Raw genomic sequence first — 24109 nt, forward strand, 5'->3', positions numbered from 1 at the left:
TCAAGGGGTCCATGGACCCCAGATTGGGAACCCCTGCCCTACCCACTCCACTGTGCCCTTTATTCACATTATGTTACAAGGTCTGTTCAGTTGAGCATACTGTCTCCGTGTTAAGCGCAATTTTGCATTTGTGAGCCTTCTTGCTAAATAGGCAGTGATCTGACATGTACGACATATTTGATGTACCTTTCTGAGTCTGGAAGATCTGTAGAATTGTATCTCAGAATATTGTAAATAATGAATAGTTATCTTTATAAAGCAAAACAGTTGAAGGAAAGAGCCTTTCACACCAGTTGGCTGTTTAATTGGTCAGAGAAATTGTTTCTGACCAGCCAGTAAAATATTCTGATTAATTACATAATTTTGTGTCAGATAGACTATACTAATCATAAATGCGTAATACTAACTCTCAGGTTGCTTGTTTTTGGCAAAGAGCCTTGTTTGCCTTTCTTGTATGCTGGCAAATCAAATATTTGACTTACATTTTTCCCTCTCTTCCATTTTAAAAGAGAAATAATTTGAGGTTGGTGTCCTCTGATTGCCCAACTGGCAGACTTAGCAAGATGGCCCTTCACTAATTGCATCTTCAAGCAGTCACCTTTTAAAATTAGAAACAAACACTATTTTTTAAATAAATGTCATGTGTGGATGGATGTCAGTAAGAAAACATAAAAAGTAGCAAGCATTCTTTAAGGCCATGGGTCATTTTAAGTTGTTTAGGCAAATTTTATAATACAAGTTAGTTGTGGATTGGATGTGAAAATGCAAGTATAATTATATTCTAGTCATACCTGTAGTCAGTTCACTGTATAGTTTCATAAGATGCTTTCTGACAGTGTTGAAAATTGCCTGGGTATATTCAGTTCACAATAAACAGGACAAATCCAAACAATCTACTATCAGTCATCAGCAACATGATGAAAAGAATTGCTGACAATTGTATGAAGATCTGTATGATCACTAGTATGATTCAGGTTGTGTTTCACTAGGATCACTCAGCTTCAAACCAGAGTTTTGCTTTTGTCCAAACATAAATGAAAAAATTTGTGTCTGCAAGTGAGGTAGGCGTGACTGCTCCTGATATTAAGGCACCATTTAACCAAATGTGAGTCCTGGAGGTCAACCAACCCAGCTTGAAGATAGCTCTGCATGAGTGTTGATGACCTAATCAGCTTCAGGGTTCTTCATCAGTAGCCCTCCTTCAGTGTCCTAAAATGAGGAGTAGAGATGTTAGCTGATGTTTACGCAGTGTTTAGTTCCATTTGCAACTTCTCACAATGAAACAGTCCATGTCACCGTGTGTTAGAGCATAGGCAATATTCGGATACAGGGCTGACAAGCTGCATGTAATATTTATGCTGTAGAAGTGCCAGGTAACATCAGTCTCCCATCTCCAACCACCCACCCTCAGCATTCAACGGCATGACCATAAGACCATTGTCCTATCCCCTCAAATCAACCTCCAAATCTCAGCTGAAGTAGCAATAGCAGCTCAGAGGCTGGCGATCCTGTGGGCAGAGGCACTGGCTGACACCACAAAACCTCTCCAGGATCTATAAACAAGGCACAACGCAGGAGAGCGATGGAATACTCCTCACAGATAAGTGAGGATGCAAATATCTGCAAAGGTGCTTAAGAACTTAAAATTATCCAGGACTCAGCAGTGTACTTGAGTGGTTGCTCATCTACTGAAGCATCCAGTCCCTCCATAACTGGAACACAGTGGCTGCTGTGTGTACCTGCCAGAAAATACACTACTGTTACTCTCCTAGGCTAGCTCAGTCCCAGCCACCATAAAAAATAAGAGCTTCAGGTACAAAGACATCATGACTGCAGTTTCTCCTCCACGTCACCTATCATCCCTTTTCTCTCTTACATATCTCGTTATATATGGAGGTTTATTGTTGTCCCTTCTATACAATGGGGATCAAATCCAAGAGCACACTCCCAATAGTTGAAATATCTACACCTGCCCAGCTGTGGCAGTCCAAGAGGGTAGATCACCATCACCTCTTGAAGAGTAGCAGATGCTGGTCTTGACACTGATGACCACAATCCAAACAAAAACAAATAAGAAAAATAAATCTGTAATTAGCATCCAGTTTGCTTGATATTTAATTCAACTCTTTTTATTTTCATCCAATTTTCAGAGCCACCCCAAGGTATCTCTTTATATTTGTTTTCACTTTCTGAAATGACATGTAGTAACTTTTACCCCAATCCACTTAACCAACAAAAATGATTTGTTGCTTTAATGTGTTAAATAAATCATAAGGGTAGTGCTGCCCTTCAGCTGCATGCAGAAGTATGGATAACAATGGAAACATAAGAGACTGCAGATGCTGGAATCTGGAGCATGGAACAATCCACTGGAGAAACTCAGTTGATCAAGCAAGTCAACAGTGTGGGTTTTGACTAGAAACATCGGCAATTCCTTTCCTCTTACAGTTGCTGAGTTCTTCCAACAGATTGTTTGTTGCTATGGATAACAATTCCTTTGTTGTCTAATGTTTACATTATTTGATATTTAAATTATTTACATTACATTTACCTTATTTGAAAATTGTCATGTAAATTTTTGGTATCTGGGGAAGTATGATTTAGAAAGTGTAACTTGGGAGATCAGTGCTACAATGAAGGAGTTCTGGCACTAAACCATTCTCTGTTTACACTGAGAATGGAAAAGTGTTGCAATTATTGGAAATTATCACCTGTCATATAATTTGATTATATTGGAACTTTTAACTTGTATATAATTTTGAATAATATTCTCACTCATGCATTTCTGAATTTGCTTTTTTAAAAATATATGAACTTTGACAGGCTGTGATGGAAATTTTAATTTGTTGGATGAAAAACAGGTCTATATATTACATACTTATCTTTAGATTCAGGGTAGTCCTGGCAAGACCAGCATTTGTTGGCAGGCATTGTCCCCTTAACTGAAAGGCTTTTGGAAAAAAATGAGTGTAAATTGGAGATTCAAACATATTGCTGATTCTTTGTACAATCTGAACTTGAGACTCCAGACCTGGCCTCCTGTTATTTGTCTGTTAACTTTATTATACTCTTTTCTCCAGTGTAATATAGAAAGCACCTGTTTTACCATCTTCCTACTTTTTTGTTGAGCTCTAACTGGCAACTGATACACTAACTGCTATTTTTAGCTGGTGATAATAATTAATGTTGTTTGTTTTTTTTCTCTCTTTCTACTTCCTATCTAATTATGTTTTTTTCCACTTTCAGCAGAAGTAGAAGAAGGTATCATAATTTTTAATCTTGTAAACCTGAAACATTTTGAGAAATGCCTTAATATCTGCATAATGATACTGAGTCAAAACTTTATTTCTAAGGTGAAAACAAAATGAAATTGGCTCAATTTTTAATCGAGTAGAAAGCAAAGGAGAACCTCTAGTAACCTAGAAGCAAACAAAAATAATTGCAGAATTGTTGAAGTTTAAATTTAAGGAGGGCCATAGGGAGGTTTGCCTCTTCGGCACCAGGCACCTCCTAACATTCCCACCTGCTGCTGTACATGAGCCATGACTTTTCCACACTAGCTGCTGAAAAGTGAGTCAGCCTCAAAGTACATGGCAGCTGCAGTGTGGTGTTATGTCAGTCCAATAGGAATGCCAGCTTTTATCCTTTAATTCCAGATAATTTTTAAAGTGATTTCAAATTCTCAAACTTCACGGTGGGACTTGACCTTTTGTTCTGTGTGTTCTTTGTAACGACGTCCAGATTACAAGTCTACCACTGCATTATTTTTGAACAATTATCATTTAATCTTACTGAACTTCAAGTCAATTTCCTGAAATAAAGGAACTTGCCAATAATTCTGTGCTTATTTGTAATTCTGAATTATCCAAAGCTAAGTTTTATTTGTAAGAGAGTTGTGTATTATAAGGTCATTAATATAGTATTTGATTTCTTTTGCTTCCCTACAGAAGAGACCAAGCCTAAACCAAAGTAAGTCATAAATTTTAAGTACTTACAAAACTTGGGCAATTAAAAAAAAACTGTCATAGAGTGACAGAGCATAGAAACAGGGCTTTGACAGAGTCCAGAGTGACCATCAAGCACCCATTTTAACACTGCTCATTTTATTCCACCCACAATTCTATTAACCCCTCCCTAGATTCTACTAATCACTTGCACACTAAGACAGTAGCCAAATAACCAACAAACCTGCAGGTCTTAAGGATATGGGAGGAAATCAGAGTGTCCAGAGGAAACCTGAACAATCACAAGGTGATGTGCAAACTTCGTCCTGACAGTTCCAGAGATCAGGATTAACTCTGAGTCGCTGCTATGAGACAGCAACTCTGCAAGCTATTCCACTGCGGAACCCATTAAATGTAAAAGACCTACTTACCTAGGATTATAATTGACAAGTCAGTGGCATTGTAAGCAAACTTGTTTCAAGATAATCTCTTATCATAACTCTTCTAATTCTCCTTTGTGTTTTGCTTGTTATACACTGTAACGCCAATATATTTTATCGGATCCAATTTTCTTCTCCCCATCAAAATACACTACCTAAAAACAGCACACACACATTTTCATTTTAGGAACAGGTTTTCAAATTGTATTTTCCTAACTCCCATCTAATATTGACATTCACAGCCAGGATGGAAGTCCAGTACTGTACAAGCCATGTCAGGGGCTTTGGAAATGATAATTGATTGCTGAGGCATGTAATCTAATTCTTATTTTCCGTCTTTGGGGAAATAGCAGATGTACCCATTTTATTACAATTTTAACCACGACTACTTGGTGCTTTTTAAGTTGAATATTTTGCATTAATAATTCAGCATGTAACAGTAACTCTTTCCGGAATAATTTCTGTAGAAGGATAGTAAAGATACATTTATCAGTTATAATTATACTTTTTCATAGCATTAAACCAAGTTCCAGTTTGGATTTATTCAATGACACAGTTTCTGTTTTGTTTTTCTAAATTACCTTTATTGCAATCTACACAAGGAATTATTGTTTGCTCTGTTTTTCATGTAGGTGAATGGAATAGATGAGGGAAGTGCAGAAAATAATTAAAAATCAACATAATTCAGAGATCTATTAGAATATGAGGATGTATTTTCCCATAAATTTAGGTGTAAGCCAAGGTCCCAATCTCATTTCAAATATGTCGAACTGTTTTTTCAGTGTTCCATTTGCCTAAATAGATGTATGTTGCAACAGGCAAGTTTCAGCTTAGCAGTGAGCTTCTGTTAAATTAACTATTGGTGTACAAGCCTGTTTGTTACTTTAATCTGTTTTTTCTTTCCATTTTTTGCATCATCATCCTTTGTTTTCTAAGTCCACAGCATTTTCAGGATACATCAAATTGACTATTACAACTGTCACTGTCTCGGGCATCACAAAATCTTTGCAGCTAATAAAATTCTTTCCAATGTATAAATCACTGTTATAAAATGAGAAGATTGGGAGCCCTTCCCCACACAGTAAAGTCGCCTAATCAGTAACTTGGTAAATCATTGCTGTTGATTGAGGAACAATATTGAGCTGGACTTTGTAAGGAACTTCCTTCCTCTTCAGAATAGTGTTGTTACATCTTTGAGATTGCAGACAGGGCCTTAGCCTTTCAAAGCAAAAGCTTGTATCCTTTGGGTACCAATCTCGACCTGTGAATTTTGAACCCACAGTAGCCACTCAGAGAGACAAGTGTGTTATCAACTGATGCACAAGTCATACTCTTCATATGACTGTGACCATGGGACAATATTCTTATTATTTTATAACGGTCTCCATTTTTAACACTATTAATCACAGGAGTCTGCCCAGTAACTCCAGCCCATTAGCTATCTGAGTGTGACGGGCTTCCCTTGGCTTCAATATCTGAAAACACATCAAACAGCCTTTCATTGTGTTGCCAGGCTGCTCACCTGACATCCTGTCACCAGCATTTCTTCCAATTGTACATTTAAAAGAGCAAAAGAACAAACAAACTGTCAAAAATTACATATTCAGCCTGATTCCTTCCCCCTCCCTGGCTGCTGTCAGAAGGTGGACCATCCAATGAACTGCCACCTGAAGTCCCCTCCATCACCAGCACTGCATGGTTCCATCTCAGTATCATTACAGACTCACTGCCACAGTTTTGTCTATTGGTGCTGAAATTCACATCTTCAGATTCAACCATCACTGCGCTGCACACTGATGCATATTGATTACTGTTCTCAAAGTGATTCCGTTATAAATTTCTTGTATTCGATATCCTCCATAGTCTCACCTTCCCTATTACGGTAACTTTCTTCAGTTCTGTCTGAATTTTGGATTTTTGTCCATTGCTGCTTTCCTTCACCCAAATTCTTAAAGGCCAAGTTCTGGAATACCCTCCCTAAATGATTTCTCCACCCCTCTGTCCTTGAAACATCTTTTAAAACTAGTTTCATCAATCTAGCTATTGGCCATTTGTCCTAATGTGCTTTTTGGCTCATTTTGACATATGTTACCACATTGAACAATTGTATGTGTCCTTATAGAAATGCTAATTCTTACTTATTGCATATTGAACAATATTTGTCTTCTGAGTATTTTTACATATCATACCCATTGTTGCACTTTTGCACATTAACAATACTGTTAATCCAAAAGTTCAAAATTCATACTAAATTAATGTCTCTCCCTCTCTCTCATAGATTATTTGTGCCTAATCTTGCACCTAAAATGCCTGATGGTGAAAAAGTTGACTTTGATGCAAGTATACTTTTTGATTTGTCTATGTGCTTAATGCTCCCTGTGTAGATTTTTGCGATTCATAACAGCATTGATTAAGAAGGATGTGCATTAAGCCTATTTACCAGACTAGAGGTGCTCCCAAGTGTGGACCAACTTTTTGAGAGGTCAAAAAATTGGGAGAACCAATCGCAGTTCTTCAGTCTGTGTTCCTGTCTAGCAAATCTGCATCTGCAGAGATGAGATTAAAAACTCTTTATGTTCCAGTTTTAGTAAAAAAAATCCTTAACTGTTTATTTCTTAATTATTGTATCCTGATAATAAAAATACTAAAATAATGGATAAATCAATCCACTTTACTTTTTTCCATGGAGTATGGAAACAATACATCTCTAAATGTTGTTTCCATCAAACTACTTATTTGACAGCAAATGAAAGAAACAGTGGCCTCAGCAAACTTTGCGTCTTCACAACTAATGAATAACTATTGAAATACAATTTTGTATCTATATCAGTCCCTTTTTATGTAGACAAATCCCTTAAATACCAAGATTGGTAAATTAGCATTTGGGTCTGATTTTAGTTGGTTGGTTGGTTGGTTGGTTGAAACTAGGAATGTTGCTCAGTACAATTCCTTCTTCATTGGTAGAACTACAGCGAATTTGACATCTCCCCTAGTACAGGAAGAATTCTCGTTATAGTACATCGTGAAAATGTGCTTCAGACTGAGACTCGAAACCTAACTGCAAAGTCATCAACAAGGTTTTTACCACCTAGTATTAGGCTCAACTGATGACATTAATACTACTGGTAAATTATAAGGAAGAACAAAAGGAGTTACAGTAAATATATGCTTGTTCAACTACACTAACTTGACCAATTACTAACTATTTCAATTATTTCATTTCAGTATGATGTTAAACTTGTGTATATATCAAAACTGAAGGTATTTTAAAGAAGAGATAAATGTCAATAAGGTATCACAGTACAGAACCGATAAAGAGTTTCCTCTCGTATCCAATTAATGGTGTAAGAAAAGCTCATAATGATTAGAAGTGAATAAACATGTGACTGTCAGCCACAAGTTGTACCTGGGTGGGCATGTTCACTTACACTACGTAAGAATAGAAGAAATTAGGAGCAGACGTAGGCCACTCAGTTTCTCAAGCTTCAATTATAGCTAGTTTGCCTCCCCCAGGCCAATGTTAATCTGAATTTGACAAGTTTCAATCAGAAAATAGATAGCTTGTTTCAAATTCCAAATATACTCATCACAATATGCCCTCCTATCTTGGAACTTGGATAACTTACACTGTTCACCTACCTTCAGATCATTAATATTAATAACTAATTGAGGGCCAAGAGCTACTCCCTGGCTTAATTAAACTCTTCCACCTTATAAAATACCTGTTTATTCCACTCTCTCTTCTCTGTCATAACTTATTTTTAAACTATGTTAACACAGTTTCCCAAACACCAGGAGCTCTTGTGCACCTGTTACATGGCATTCATTGTGTCAAATGTCTTATAAAGATACCACATTTCCAGATTCTTCTTTATCAACCTTTCTTGTCGAACAGGAGCAAACTTGTCAAATATGATTTACCTTTCCTGGAGCAATGATAATTTGTTTTTCATTAAGCTTATCTAAGTAACAAGATATTTTTCTTTGATTATCAACTCCTGCATCTTGCTTATAACAAATGCTTGCTAACAGTCCTATAGTCCCCTGCCTTTTGTCCCTCCCTTCTTGAACAATGAAGTCACATTTGCTGATTTTCCATTGATAGCTTCCAAGAACTTAGTGAGTTTTGAGTAATTTCAATCAGTCTCTCTGCAGCTGTTTCCTTTAAAACCTCAGTTTCACTGGGACCCAGTGACTCAACTTCCTTTCATCCTTAATAAGACATAGGAGCAGAATTAGGCCATTCAGCCCATCAAGTCTTTTCTGCAATTCCATCATGGTTGTTCCCAGATCCCACTCAACCCCATACACCTGCCTTCTCGCCATATCCTTTGATGTCCTGACAGATCAGGAAACTATCAACTTCCTCTTTAAATATACCCACAAGCTTGGCCTCCACAGCAATCTGTGGCAGAGCACTCCACAGATTCACTACTCTCTGGCTAAAAAAAATTCCTCATTATCTCTGTTCTAAAAGGTCACCTCTCAATTTTGAGGCTGTGCCCTCTAGTTCTGGACTGCCCACCATAGGAAACATCCTCTCCACATCCAGCCTATCTAGTCCTTTCAAAATTCAGTAAGTTTCAATGAGATTCCCCCCACATTCTTCTAAATTCCAATGAGTACAGGCCCAAAGCTGCCAAATGCTCCTCATATATTAACCCCTTTTGGAATCATCCACGTAAATCTCTTCTGGACTCTCGCCGATGACAACACAGCCTTTCTGAGATACAGGGCACAAAACTGTTGACAATATTCCAAGCGTGGCCTTGCTTTTATATTCTATTCCCCTTGAAATAAATGCCAACATTGCATTTGCTGCCCCTACTACAGAATCAACCTGCAAATTAACCTTCTTGGAGTCTTGCACAAGGACTCCTAGGTCCTTCTGCACCGTTGATGTTTGAACCTTCTCCCCAGTTAGATAATAGTCCGCACTATTGTTCCTTTCACCAAAATGCATTATCTTACATTTCTCAACACTCTATTCCATCTGCCACTTTTTTGCCCATTCTTTTAATTTGTTTAATTCCTGCTGCAATCACATTGCTTCCTCAGCACTACCTACTCCTCCACCCATCATCTGCAAACTTTGCCATAAAGCCATCAATTCTGCTATCCAAAACATTGACAGACAATGTGAAAAGCACCAGTCCCTACTGACCCCTGACGAACACCACTAGTCACTGGCAGCCAACCAGAAAAATCTCCTTTTATTCCCACTTGCTGCCTCCTGCCTCTCAGCCATTCTGCTGTCTATGCCAGTACCTTTCCTGCAACGCCAGAAGATTTTATCTTGTTAAGTAGCCTTATGTCTGGCACCTTATCAAATGCCTTCTGAAAGCTAAATAAATGGCATCCACTGCCTCTCCTTTGTCCACCCTGCTTGTAACTTCCTCAAAGAACAGGAAAGAATTTCCCTTCACAAAAGCCATGCTGACTTTGACTTTATTTTGTCATTAGTCTCCAAGTACCCCAAAACCTCATCCTTATTAATAGACTCCAACACTTTCCATTCTTTTGCCTTCCTCCCATCTTAAAGTGACATTTGCAATCTTCCAGTCCTCCGGGACCATGCCAGAATCAGGTGGTTAACATATGAGCAGCGTTTGGCAGCTTTGGGCCTGTACTCACTGGAATTTTGAAGAATGAGTGGGAATCTCACTGAAACCTACTGAATGTTGAAATTCTAGAGAAGGGGGATGTGGAGAGGATGTTTCCTATGGTAGGGTATCCAGAACTAGAGGACACAACCTCAAAATTGAGGTGCAACCTTTTAGAACATGGGTAAGGTGGAACCTTTTAGCCAGAGAGTAGTGAATCTGTGGAATACTCTGCCACAGGCTGCAGTGGAGGCCAAATCTGTGTGTATAATTAAGGCAGAAGTTGATAGTTTCCTGATCAGTCAGAGCATCAAGGGATATGGCGAGATGGCAGGTGTATGGGTCGAGTGAGATCCGGGATCAGCCATGATGGAATGATGGAGCAGACTCAATGGGCTGAATGGCCTAATTCTGCTCCTATGTCTTATGGTCTTATAAATGGAATTGTTCATTTCAAGTTCATCCATTCTGTCTGAAATAAACTCATCAAGTATCTTGAAATATCTGACGTGTCTTCCAGCATAAAGAGTTGTGCATGACCCAATATAAAATAATCCTGTTCCTAAATAGATTCTGTAATATATCACTTTAAGAAACAATACCTGACACACTTTCCCAATTTCTCTTCCACAGTATATTGTGGGTTTGATTGGTGCAATTAATATGCAAATTGAAAATCTTGCGTTATAATTGCAGTTGTTTCTACCTTTTGATATTTCCCCATGTATGCTATTGTGTTACCTTCATCTTTATATCCATTCTAAGCAGCAAAGAGATCTAAAGAACTAAACACGAGACTTGGCAAATGCTGAAAATCTTCAGAAACGGACACAAAATACTGGAGGAACTCAGCAAGAGGACATTTAGTGTGTTTTGAAGAACTTATTTTCAAAATCCCCTTTGAGTGGAGTCTAATTAAGTAGAAACATAGTTCAGGAATTTGATTTGCAATCAGCTGGTAACCCTGCTGAATGATTATATTGGCAATACTATATTATATTCACCAAAGGTATTTCCACTGTGATGTCATTGTTAGAAGCTGCTCTTCACTAGCAATTAAAAATTGTTCCTTTTTTTCCTCCAGGACATTCAGAGGAAACGCATGGAAAAAGATCTTGTGGAACTTCAAGCTCTCATTGAAGCTCATTTCGAGAATAGGAAAAAGGATGAAGAGGAACTTATTGCTTTAAAAGAGAGAATTGTACGGTTCAACGGATCTACCATAAAACTAATATCAAATAACACTAAATGTGACATTTATTGCATGTTTAAGTCTCTACATAATTACCTCCTATCTGTGACCAAGTAATTCCCTAAATCCACAAAGACTAAAATTGTACTCTAATGCAATGTTCTAAAATTATGTATTTGTTTTGCATAGGAGATATGCTTTTGGCTGCACAATATTTTGAGCTATAAAAGGTTATCATTTAAATTTGCACTGGTCCCAATCTGATCATGATCATGCACTCCATTTTAAGAACAGTGAATAATTATTAACAGGATGTCAGGGATAAATTGTCTGCTCATCTTCAAAATAGGGCTATCAAATTCCTTATAGAGGGGGCTTCTGATAAGCCTGTCATCCATAGACACCTCTGATGCTGCAGTATAAGTTTGTGATGGGTCCCTGAGTGGAACCCAGGTCGTTCTGATTGTTACCAAGTCAGCCAGAACAATATAACATGAATGGGTACTTCATTTCCATCTGCCTCAGTCTGGCAGGTGTATTCAGCAGCAGCTTCATGCTTAGCACCTTTTATCCTCCCCAGGGTTGAAATCTCTAATTCTAGATACAGAGTGTGCATTTACTGAGAGGGGGTAAGTTCAGAGGAGATGTCCAGGGGAAGAGTATTTTTTTCCACAAAGAGTAGTGTATGTCTGGTATGTGGTACCAGGCTTGGCAGTAAAGGCAAATACCATAGAGACTTGTACATAGGCTTATGAATGTGCTGAGAGATTGGAGGGATATGGACCTTGCTTAGGCAGAAGGGATTAGTTTAGTTCAGTGTTTAAATAGTTCAGCATGACATTACAGGCCAAAGGGCCTGTCCCTATGCTTTTTGTACTATGGTGTATGGCAGGGGTTCCCAACCTGGGGTCCATGGACCCCTCGGTTAAGGGTAGAGGTCCTTGGTGTAAAAGAGGTTGGGAACCCCTGGTCTTTGGTAAGCATGATGAAAAGCCTAAGGGCACATGCAGATCATTCAGTAAGCAAGCCTGGAGCACACCAGAACCAGTGTCATTCTTGATAACAATAGATTTAAACATCTGAATCTACGTAAGAAAATTTGATGCTACTGACTCACACCTGTAAAATCTTAACTTCAGTCACCCTTCATTTTCTTTGGAACGAGGTGCTTAAATTCAGCTGAAACTGGTATTTTTTTATCACATAGCCTGGAAGTTATTCTAATGCAGGTACCAGATATCAAATATTGATACTTCTGCATCAGTTGACAAACATCTCCACCCAATCCACTATTAATGTCATTTCTTGAAACACAATTTAATGCTCCACTGCAGAATAGCTGTTTAAAAATTGAACTGTCTTGTAAAATGTCAACTGCTAAATATTACCTGACTATTTCCAAATAGGGAAACGTTACCCGACTGTAGCAATGTAAATCCTATGGTTACTCTGCATAATAATAGTTTTACATTCATATGGATGGAATAACCATCCATCTTTACTCGTTCAGTGTTTCTGTAAGCAAATAGCCAAATTTGATGCATTGAAATAGTATGTGATACAGTGTAGATGGTGAATAAGCCTCTTTCATATTGATGAAGCAGAGGAAGTTTCAATGCCCTTTGGAAAGCTTCTTAAGAAGAGCTATTTTAAAAGTCAGGTACATACAACAGTGTCATATGTATGAATATAGTAATTATCTCCTTTTATGTGGCCGCTCATAACCTGGAGATACCCATCTTATTTTAATGTAAGATATCAAAAATGTTTCTTGCCGTTCTACACAATGACAGTTGGCCAATATGTAGCTGATCTAGGATAAGGAACATATTGCCTGGAGATTTCTTGAACTCTTCACTCCCTGTAACAGTTTCCAAATACAAATATCTTTTCAGGAAAAGCGTAGAGCGGAGCGGTCAGAGCAACAACGGATCCGAGCAGAGAAGGAGAAGGAGCGACTGAACCGAGCAGCAGTAAGTTATCTGAATGGCCAGAATGGTCACAGGTTCAGTCCTTAGTTTATTAACAGAGCTGAACACAAGGACAAAAAACAAAGGGAGATAAGCATGCACTCTAGTGCTGATTGTGAAACCCCCTTTCAATGAACTGGGAAAGACTAGGATCAAACTAACATTCTTTGGCCATCAACGATAAATAAACTTGTATTTATTTTTGTTATTATTTATTGAGATACAGTGTAGAATTGACCCTTCAAGCTGTGCCATTCAGCCACCCCGATTTATCCCTAGCCTAATCATGGGGCAATTTATAATGAACAATTCACCTATCAACTGCTACGTCTTTGGACTGCGGGAGGAAACAGGAGCACTGGGAGGAAACTCACGTGGTCACAGGGAGAGCGTACAAACTCCTTACAGACAGCGGCACGTGAGGAGTTTATACGTTCTCCCCATGACTGTGTGGGTTTCCTCCAGGGTGCCCCATTCTCTTCCCACAGTCCAAAGATGTACTGGCTGACCAGATTATAATGTCCAGCGAGAGAGAAAGATCAATGAATCATGGAATTGTACTACAGAAAAGGTGCTACTTTTCCTATTGTCCTTGGGTAATCTCTCCCCTGATGTGTAAAAGAAATGTACTTTCAAAGACGCACTGTAAAACAAATCTAATCTAAGGGAATTATTATAATAGATAATAATGAACATTGTTAAAAATGAAGTTCTGCTCATTCAACTGGATTAAAACCACATATCTGAACATAAGTTTTTGGACATTTTTTTCTTTGGCCCTATAGAGCAATGGGTTGCAAGCTTTTTGATTCCTACAAATGTTAAAGTACTTTCATTTTATTAGATTCTAATCAATTCTCTGTAGGAGGAGAGGGCAAGGAAAGAGGAGGAGGAACTTCGAAAGAAGGCAGAAGACGACTTCAAGAAGAAGAAGGTTCTGTCCAATATGTCGCTGCATTATGGAAGCTACATGCAGAAGGTACAGGTCTTGTGTCTTAGTACTTGAAAGTACTTGCCATATCATATACTTTAATAAAAGAGGTGAAATTCCTAGTTTTTTCTATGCATTGAGATTGATTTATGATTTTTTTAAAAAACATACCGGTTTCTATAAAAGGAAATGAGTTTGCAATCGCTACTGAAATGGGCAAACATTGATTGATATCAAATTGCTGCTTAATAGTCTGAGACCCGCAAAGGTGGCAGGAAGCAAACTGAGAGGGAAAAGAAGAAAAAGATTTTGGCCGACAGACGCAAACCTCTCAATATTGAGAACCTTGGCGAAGATAAACTCAAGTAAGAGCTTGCAAGTAATATCTACACTGTTCACAAAAATAGTTACTCCAATGAGCTCTTATAGCTTGGCGCATGTGCTAACAGGATCCACTAAGCTGCTGCCGGTTAATGGTTACAGAATGCTAACTGATCTGTTTAATTTGCTTGCCTAACCCTTCCTTGTGTTTAAGCTGACAGCTCGGTATAGTTGATCATATATTTGGGGTAAGGGCTTTGAAAATGAAAAGTCAAGTATCTATTGTACTGTTGCTCGGTAAGGAGCTGGGTTGACGGCAACATTCCTAAGCTATGGGGTAAAATATTTCTAACAACGGTTTCTTGAATTGGAATGTCCATCCAGCTGTCTCTAAAAGAATAAACAGTAAATGTGACCCATCTGAAATCTGTGCGTCTAGGGAGAAGGCAAAGGAGCTTGTGGATTGGTTGCTGCAACTTGAGGGAGAGAAGTTTGAGCTTTGTGAAAAACTGAAGAGACAGAAATATGAAGTATGTACATTTGTTGTTATTTTTATTTCATAATTCTCTGCTAAATAAAATTAGAATTATTGCATTTGCATTGTCAGTTCTATAATGGAAAATTTCCCCTGATCATATCTATTGGTAAATGATTTTGTTCTTTTGAGAATTCATGAAAAACAAATTTCTCTGTTGTAATAAATGTAACTTTTACACGTCTAGGATCGTTTATTCAGCACATCATCTCATAACCATCACCCACTGAATCACAGTTGTTACTTTGCACAGTGATGCACCATCAATAACTCACACTGAGACGTAAGGCGAGATATCGGCTTTTATTGACTGGAAGAAGGAACCAGGAGTGAGTGTCTATCATACAATGTCCTGGAGACTGAGGCCGAGCATCAGGCCTCAGAACTCCTTTATACAGGGGCCTGTGGGAGGAGCCACAGGAGCAGTCAGCAGGGGGCGTGTCCCGACAGGCACATAGTTCACCACACACAGGACCTGTTAGTTTCCATTAGGCAGATGTCTAAGGATGAATCCAAAATGAGCTACGCACTCTGGTAGTAATCAATGCGCTCAGAAATTAATTAACACGGCAATGGCTTGTGCACTTCAAAAGTCAGCATAGCTCATGGGGAAAATCATGATTGTGACCATTTCCAGTTCAAATCAACCAATCAGCAAACTTGACGCCATGACCTCTTGCGGCCCTAATGCAATTTCCATTTCTGGGTTAAGTGAGACAAGGTTCTTCCTCATGATCTGGGAGGCCATATACTCAACTTTCCTCCTGCCCCACCCCATACTGAACCATCCACATCCAATGCCTCTGATACCTTACCCATATCTTCTCATTCTATTCGATCTATAGCTCAAATGACCTCATTTCAGTACTTCTTCCCCACTGACATACACCCTGCTGGGCACATCTCACCACTTCACCATCTGTAATGCATTACACAGGCCAGGACTTGAGATTCTGCAGATGCTAGAAATCTGGAGCAACCCACACAAAATGTTGAAGGAACTCAACAGGCCAGGCAGCATCGGCAGAGGGAAATGATTATTCCGTGCATTAAGCTAAGACCCATGAAGGGTTTCGACCCAAAATGTTGACTGTTCATTTCCCTCTGTAGACACTGCATGGCCTGCAGAGTTCCTCACTGCACTGATAACTGTTCCCATTAAGCCATTTCAAGTCATTCTACCACAGACACTTCTACACCTTCCTCACTTTCCCTCCTACTGAAAACCTCTGCATCTCTCTCTTTCCCAGTTCTGATGATGGGTTGCAGACATAAAGTATTGACTTCTTCTCCTTCCACAATTTTTGTCTGACTTCACTAAGCTTCTCCAACATTAGCTGTTTTTGTTTCAGGTTATCAACATCTGCAGGATTTTAGGTTGTTATTGGCATTAGTGACTCGAAGTGGTGACTCTGCTGTTTATGACCCTGAAGAGAGAATTTTTGTTTCGTTGATTATATTTTAAGTCTTGTTTTCTTTCCTACCTGGTCTATGTTAGATTATTACAGCAAAGTGTATCCATTTGTCATTTATTTATTTAATGATTCAGCACAAAGCCATGCCACCCACAATCCCACAATCCCAAGCAACCCTAACCTAATCGCAGGATAATTCACAGTGATTGATTAACCTGCATCACTGGACTGTGGGAGGAAACCAGAGCACTCAGGGAAAATCCTCACATTCCACAGGGAGAACACACAGAGACTCTTACAGAATAGTGCTGGAATTGAACTTCGAACTCGGAAAAGCCCCAAGCTGCAATCGTGTCACGCTAACTGCTACACTTCCATGGCACCCAAAGCCAAATTTCAACAGCTTTGCTAGGCACCAAAGTTCTTGAGATTAATTGAAGAAGTATGATTAAGCAGCATGGGAAGTCTCCATTTGCCCAATTATTCCTTTTAAATGTGGAAAAAGTTGCTAGTTAGGAACACACAGTTGTGCTTTTTAAGAAACCAAACAAAATTTTCATATATATATATATTTTTTTTTAAAGTTATGTTGTTTTTCAGACATCACATTTCTAATCATAACAATTTACAATTTAATTATATTCTTTCTCCTTTTCTCTGGCCTGATAAAGGACCTCAACCCAAAAGTGAGAAGTTCCTATCCCCCACAGCTGCTGTTCAAACTGCCGAGTTCTTCTAGCAGTTTGTTATTTGCTCTCTGGTTACCTTGGCAGTGAACTTAAATCAAAGTCTTCTGGTGACCAACTTCCCAACAACTTTATTTATTTATTGAGCTACAGCGTGGAATAGGCCCTTCCGGAGGAAACCCACGTGGTCACGGGGTGAACATACAAACACCAAACTTCTGACTGATTCTATCGAAGCAAGAAAATTTTGAGCACTCTCTTGTTTCTATCCTTAATCTTCTCTGAAGAAAAATACTAATTCTAGGCCATCTAACATCAAGTCCTTCATGTCTGCTATAATTATTATAAACTCCTGCATGGCCTAATCTCTTCCAGTGCCTAGAATTGAGCACTGAGCTCCTCACCAGTAGTTTGTAGGTTTCTTTCAGAACTTCCTTGCCTTAGGATTTTTGAGGCCTTGTGTGCAAAGCCACATCTCAATCATCCTACCTTGTTAGATTTTTAAACTAGATGCCACCTGTAAAGGTTTACGCAGGAGCTGGGAATCGTAATTGGTCATTAGAAATAACTGTACTCTATTACGTGGTGGCAGGGTGAAGATACGCCTCTACCAAAGGAGGTGTAGGGTGCTCCTTCCCTCCGCTAGCCTGCAGGTCACTCTTAGGCAAGGTGTAACACCTGCTTAGCCACCCAGCCCTTTTCAAATCAGGGTACGTGAAGCCATGGGAGCAAGTGGTGGATGATCATGTGAGCAGCTGGTGCATACCACAGGTCCTGGTTGTGCAACCACTGATGCCAGGCAGGCAATGTCTGAAGAATATTCTTCATGGCTGAGGTCACCCATCTTGTAAAGACACTGCCATGAAGAAGGCAATGGCAAGCCACTTCTGTAGAAAACTTTGCCAAGATCACCTATGTCATGTGACATGGCATGTGGTGATGATGACGACTGTTAATGCATGGCATAAATCATGAGCTGTTCAAAATTGTAAGATTTTAGCTGATTGATATTGGGGGAGTTGTTTACTTTATTGTAAGCACTGAGCATCTGGTCACAATTATAATCAATTAGCCATTTGTCTGGTAATTATATCTCATTATTCTTTGTTTGGATAAAGTTTTTTGTAAGAAACAATCTGTTGGAGGAACTCTGAGTTAGAATCATAGAGCACAGAAACACACCCTTTGACCTTTATAGTCCATGCTGACCTATTATTCTATCTAGTCTCATCAACCTACACCTGGACAATAGGCCTCCATACCCTCCCCATCCCTGTGCTTTTCTAGCTTCTCTTTAAATGTTGGAATTATACCTGTAGCCAGCACTTCTGCTGGTAGCTCGTTTCACCCTTCCACCACCTTCTGAGTGACGTTCCCCCTCATGTTCCCCTTTGAGCATTTTACCTTTCACCCTTAACCCATGACCTCTACTTCTAGTTTCACCCAACCTCAGTACAAAAATTCTGCTTGTTTTTCCCTATCTATACCCCTTATAATTTTGTACACCACTATCAAATCTCCACTCATTCTCCTACACTCCATGGAATAAAGTCCAAATGTATTCAATCTTTCCCTATTTCTCAAGTCCCTGCACATCCTTGTAAATTTTCCCTGTACTGATTTAATCAAATTGATATCTTTCCTGAAGTTTGGTGACCAAAACTGCACACAATACTCCAAATAAGGCCTTACCAGCATCTTGTAGAACTGTAACATAACATCCCGACTCCTGTACTCAATACTTAGATCAATGTGCGAAAAGTTCTCTTTACAATCCTATCTATCTGTGATGCCAGTTTCAATGAATTATGGATCTGTATTCCCAGATCCTTCTCAGTGCCCTACCATTCACGATTTAAGTCCCAACCTAGTTTGTCCTCCCAAAGTGCAACACTTCACGTTTGTCTGTATTAAATTGCATTTGTCATTGCAAGCTTTGATAGCCTTCTACACTGCCTACTGTGCCCCATATCTTGGTGTGATCCTCAAATTTGTTGATCCAGTTTACCATATTATCATCCAAATCAGACATAATGGATGATCTTTCCTGGTCCCTCAAGAAAGCACAGCGATGTCTCTGCTTCCTGAGGACATCAGAGAGGGTGAGGCACCCTTTCTGCCCCCCCATTCTAATCAATTTTCGCAGGAGCACCATTGAGAGAGTTCTGACCAGCTGCATCACTATCCTGTGTGGGAACTGCAAGGTATCTGACCGCCAGAGCCTGCAAATGATTGTGAGGGCTGCTCAGAGATGATCAGTGTCTCTCTTGTATCCATCTGAAATATTTATCAGGAGCGCTACATACGCAGGGCTCTTAGCATTGTCAAGGAGTCCTCATGTACATCCAGCAATCTGTTTGACCCATAGCATTAGAACAAGGACTGTTAGGATGGGAACCAGCTTCTTCTCCCATGCTGTGAGACTACTGAAGTCCCTGCCACCACCCAGCTCTCATCAGAAAAGAAGCGCCAGTAGTTTTTGGCTTGTCAATACTTTACTACTATTTACTTTTTGACTTATGTTGTACATGCACCTTATTATTAGTTAATCTATTCATGGTAATACTATATTATGTGTAAGTTATGTGTACTGTGTTGTGCACCTTGATCCAGAGGAGCATTGGTTCATTTGGCAGTATACATGCATATGATTGAATGACAATAAACTTCTTGACCAGTGTCCCATGCAGGACCATGTCAAAGGCCTTGCTAAAGTCCATGTAGACAACATTTACTACCTTTCCTTCATCAACATTCCTGGAAACCTCCTCAAAAAACTCTTTAAGATTGTTTAGATATGACCTAACATGCACAAAGCCCCATTAACTACCCCCAATCGAGTGCTGTCTATCTAAATATTTAAGTATTTGGCCACTTAGAGTGCCTTCCAGTAATTTACCTACTACTCATAAGGTTTACTGGTCTATAATTTCCCAGCTCATTCTTAGAGCCTTTCTTAAACAATCGAACAATATTAACTATCCTTTGATCCTCAGATACCTCACCCATGGCTAAGAATGTTTTAAGTATCTCTGCTAGGCCCACTGCAGTTTCTGCACTTGCCTCCCACAAGTCTGAGGTCCAAGGCCTTGGGGATTTATCTGCCTTAATTTGTCTCAAGACAGCAAGCACCCCTTCCTCTATAATCTATATGCAGTCTATGGCCTCACTGCTGTTTTGCCTCAGTTATATAGACTCTGTCTCTATCTCCCAAGTAAGTTCAGATGCAAAAGAAATCCATTTAATATCTCCCCCAACTCTTTCAGTTCTATGCATAGATGATCTTCAAGAGGACCGATTTTGTCCTTTGCTATCCTTTTGTTCAGCCACATCACTGGGAGGAATTTGTTGACATTTTGGTTTGAAACCCTGCATTGGGGCTTCTTGCTGTGAGAAGTTTGGCCAATATTATTTCCACCTGGCTGCAGTGACTTTGCTTGTAAAGTAATGTTTTTTTTTAGCTCCAAATTGCATTACAATGACTGAGGATAATGATGGGATGAGTTTCGTGTGTATTGCTCTGGATATCCAGCATCTGCAGTATTTCTTGTATAATGAAAAGATCTGCAGGAATTCAGGTTCCTTTTCAAATATTGGCAGAGTTACTAATGACTGTGTTTTATTCACTCTGATGGTTAACTGTGTCTATGAAGATCTCAATTCTCTAACAATTGAATGAAATAATTGAAGATGACCGAGCTATGATTTTTATTTTCATTTTGAAGAAAATGCATTAAATTTTAGGTGTATTTATTGATTAAGTCAGAAATAATGCATCACTATACTGAAGTACATAGACTTGTTTTCTAGTACCTCCACACAGTTTGAATTGCCAAATCAGAATGTTAGAGACGGCACGCAATCTCACTGCATGTTTTTGCTTCCAGATTAACCTGCTGCAGATCAGAGTTCAGGAACAAATGGGGAAATTGTAAGTAAAAACGAATTTCTGTTTGCTTTGGGAATTTTAGTCCAGTGACTCTGTGTTATATTCAAGAAACAGTATGTAGTGTACTTAATTCTCCCTTATGGCACTTACCCTTGCAAGCAGAACAAGTGCTACACCTGCTCCTACACCTCCTCCCTTACTACCATTTGGGGCCCCAAACAGTCCTTCCAGGTGAGGCGGCACTTCACCCATGAGTCTCTTGGGAACATCCACTGTGTTCGGTGCTCCCGGTGTGGCCTCCTGTATATCAGTGAGATCAGACGTATATTGGGAGACCGCTTCACTGAGCACCTATGCTCCATCCACCAGAAAAAGCGGGATCTCCCAATGGTACCCATTTTAATTATATTGCCCATTCCCATTCCAATATGTCTATCCATGGCCTCCTTCACTGTCATGACGAGGCCACAGTCAGGTTGGAGGACAACGCCTTGTTTTCCATCGGGGTAGCCTCCAACCTGATTATATGAATATCGATTTCTCAGACTTCTGGTAATGCCCCTCTCCCTTCATTATTCCTCATCCCCTTTTCCCTCACTCATCTAATCTCCTTGCCTGCCCATCTCCTCCTTCTGGTGCCACTCCCTCCTTTTCTTTCTTCCATGGCCGTCTGTCCTCTCCTATTGGGCTCCCCCCTTCACCACCCCTGTATCTCTTACACCAATCAACTTAGGAGCTCTTTACGTCATCCCTCCCCCTCCCAGTTTCACCTACTGCCTTGTGTTTCTCTCTCTCTCTCCTCTCCCTCACTTTTTTCTCCAGTCCTGCCAAAGGGTCTCAGCCTGAAACGCCAACTGTTCTCTCTTCCACAGATGCTGCCTGACCTGCTGATTTCCTCCAGCATTTTGTGTGTTGTGTATTTAATATTCCAGTAATATTGTAAAGATGTCCTTTGATTAAGCATTCTTGGTTTGTTTGCGTAATTTATTACGGGTTATATGTAAGAAACATGTGAATGGCCTACATCATTACACCACCATGTCATGTGAGTGCCGAGTAAAGAAAAACTAGTTAGACAAGTATCCCAACTTCTGTGTCTTTTTCTTTCTATTCATTTCTGGTGTTACAAAACCTAGCACCAGATTCCTCTAAGTTATAAACTCGACCACATCTGTGCAGACAATTACATATAAAATAGAAATGGAATGGAGCCTTGCTGTTATTTAGTCATGAAGTTAATTGTTTATGCATGTTATTACTAAGTGGAGTTCTAAGAATGTTGTTTATAGACCAATTAATTTTCAAATCATGGTGCAAAACTGGTGAGAGTTCATTCTCTATTGAAGTGTCTACTCATGACAGTGTAGATCTTTCATTGTTTGCTTTCATATAGAAATGAGAATAAAATCTGTTTGCAAAGAACACACAGTGCTGATGCTAAAGTATTCAAAATCAACTTCAACAGTACCATGACAAATGTTTGCAATAGTGAACATTTTAATAGAGACAAATAAGACTTTAGATTTTGATGCTTGAATTTAGATCCCATCCACCTTTGCTGAGACTTCCAGCATCATTCCTAATCAGAACCTGCTTGGATCTTAGATTCTATGGAAGCTCAATTGTTTGGTCAGAATTACTCATACCAGGTCATATGACAACTTTTTCTTATCATTAGAATCGCATCAGGATGGTAAAAGAATTTTATATATGCTTTTACATAGCCTGGTATTTTGAATGAACTCTGAATAATGTGTATGTTGCTTGCAGTTATTTCAACCAGAACACAATTATAGTCTCGCTTTGCACCAATCAGAACAATAATTCCCCTTTAGCTATCTTAAATTGCCTAGAAGTAATAGCAATCATTACAATAGTTATATTTTTATATTTATGTATCTAATTTCCAGTTATTTTATATCTTTCTCCTTGTGTGTCATGTTACTGTGCAAGTGAAAACAAAGTGCACTTAATGTTTATGTTGGAGCAAGAATGACTTAAGTAAGTTTCTGCTAAGGTATTTTGCCTATCAGCAATCACCAGTCACCTGCCTCCTGTTGTTCCCCATCAGGGGAGTATCAAACTGTATAATAAGAAGCTCATCATACGGTGGTAGTTTAATGCTGTTTTAATGTGGGCCTCAGGTCTTCAAATTGTTACCATAAATTTCCTTTAGGTCTGTTAAACGTATTGTTCAGGAAATTGTAACAAAGCATTTGGTCCACAAAACATTGCTTAACAAAATAGTTGACGTTTGTATCAGAAGGAAAAGGAAGCTGTGCCTATAATTGTTAACCAGTTTCCGTAATTGTTAACTTAATGTTTCCAATTTTTTGTCTCCAAACCCCAGCAGTTCAAAATCAGCACGAGGCAAGGGCAAAGTTGGTGGCCGCTGGAAGTAATAAGTGACCGAAATGCAACAGAAGACTGCATCTTCTGATGCATCAAATTAATTCAAGGCAGGATTTCCAATAAAACAATAAATTACTTTTCTATGTTGACAATTAAGTGGTCTTCTTTCGTTTTTTTTAAAAATAGCATCCCATAATTCAGTGTTTGTGATGATTAAAAATCTAATTTTCAGATTAAAAGCTATTGCTTTAAATATGCACTTTGGATACCTGGAATAATGCTAGAAACCATGCCTAAAGTATAAACATGTCAAGCAGATTTTGTTCTGAGTATCTAACCTGCATAATTAAATCAATATTTTTGCTGATTTCTATGAAAATTTTAAATTTATAAAAATGCCATGATTAAAATTACATAGATTACCTAATGTAGATGGGGATATACTTGCCATAGAAAAAGTGAAATGAATGTTCAACAGACTGACTGCTGTGGTAGCTGGACTGTCAGGTGAGGATTCAGTATTTTCCTTATTTATTAAAGTTTAGAAGAATGAGAGAGAATCTATTTAGAGGTGGCAAGGTAGCGTGGCACTTAACATATCACTTTCCAGGGCCAGCCAGTGATTACTGATCAGGGTTCAATTCGTACCACTGTCTGTAAGGAACTTGTACATTCTCCCCATGAGCACCTGAGCTTCCTTCAGATGATCTGGCTTCCTCCCACATTGCTAATATCTGCAGTTAGGGTTGAAGAGTTGTGGGCGTGCTATGTTGGCGCTGGAGGCAAGGTGACACTTGCCCAGCACAATCCCTGCTGATTTTATTTGATACA

General features: G+C 39.0%; 1 protein-coding gene across 4 annotated transcripts in view; it reads left to right on the forward strand.

The window, feature by feature from the left end:
- Nucleotides 1-23430, forward strand: part of LOC132403851 (troponin T, cardiac muscle isoforms-like) — a 46881-nt gene extending 23451 nt beyond the window's left edge. For 3 of the 4 annotated variants that reach the window (XM_059987587.1, XM_059987590.1, XM_059987589.1), the window contains 9 exons: nucleotides 3948-3969; nucleotides 6663-6720; nucleotides 11072-11188; nucleotides 13075-13152; nucleotides 14015-14128; nucleotides 14333-14445; nucleotides 14841-14931; nucleotides 20925-20968; nucleotides 23277-23430. In XM_059987587.1, the coding sequence (XP_059843570.1) occupies nucleotides 3948-3969; nucleotides 6663-6720; nucleotides 11072-11188; nucleotides 13075-13152; nucleotides 14015-14128; nucleotides 14333-14445; nucleotides 14841-14931; nucleotides 20925-20968; nucleotides 23277-23328 (689 nt within the window). In that variant the 3' untranslated portion in view covers nucleotides 23329-23430. The remainder of the gene's footprint in view (nucleotides 1-3947; nucleotides 3970-6662; nucleotides 6721-11071; nucleotides 11189-13074; nucleotides 13153-14014; nucleotides 14129-14332; nucleotides 14446-14840; nucleotides 14932-20924; nucleotides 20969-23276) is intronic. The other variant, XM_059987588.1, reaches the window with a different exon arrangement.
- The last annotated feature ends 679 nt before the right edge of the window (nucleotides 23431-24109 follow it).

Source organism: Hypanus sabinus, chromosome 13, assembly GCF_030144855.1.
Source record: "Hypanus sabinus isolate sHypSab1 chromosome 13, sHypSab1.hap1, whole genome shotgun sequence".
NCBI classification, from domain to species: Eukaryota; Metazoa; Chordata; class Chondrichthyes; order Myliobatiformes; family Dasyatidae; genus Hypanus; species Hypanus sabinus.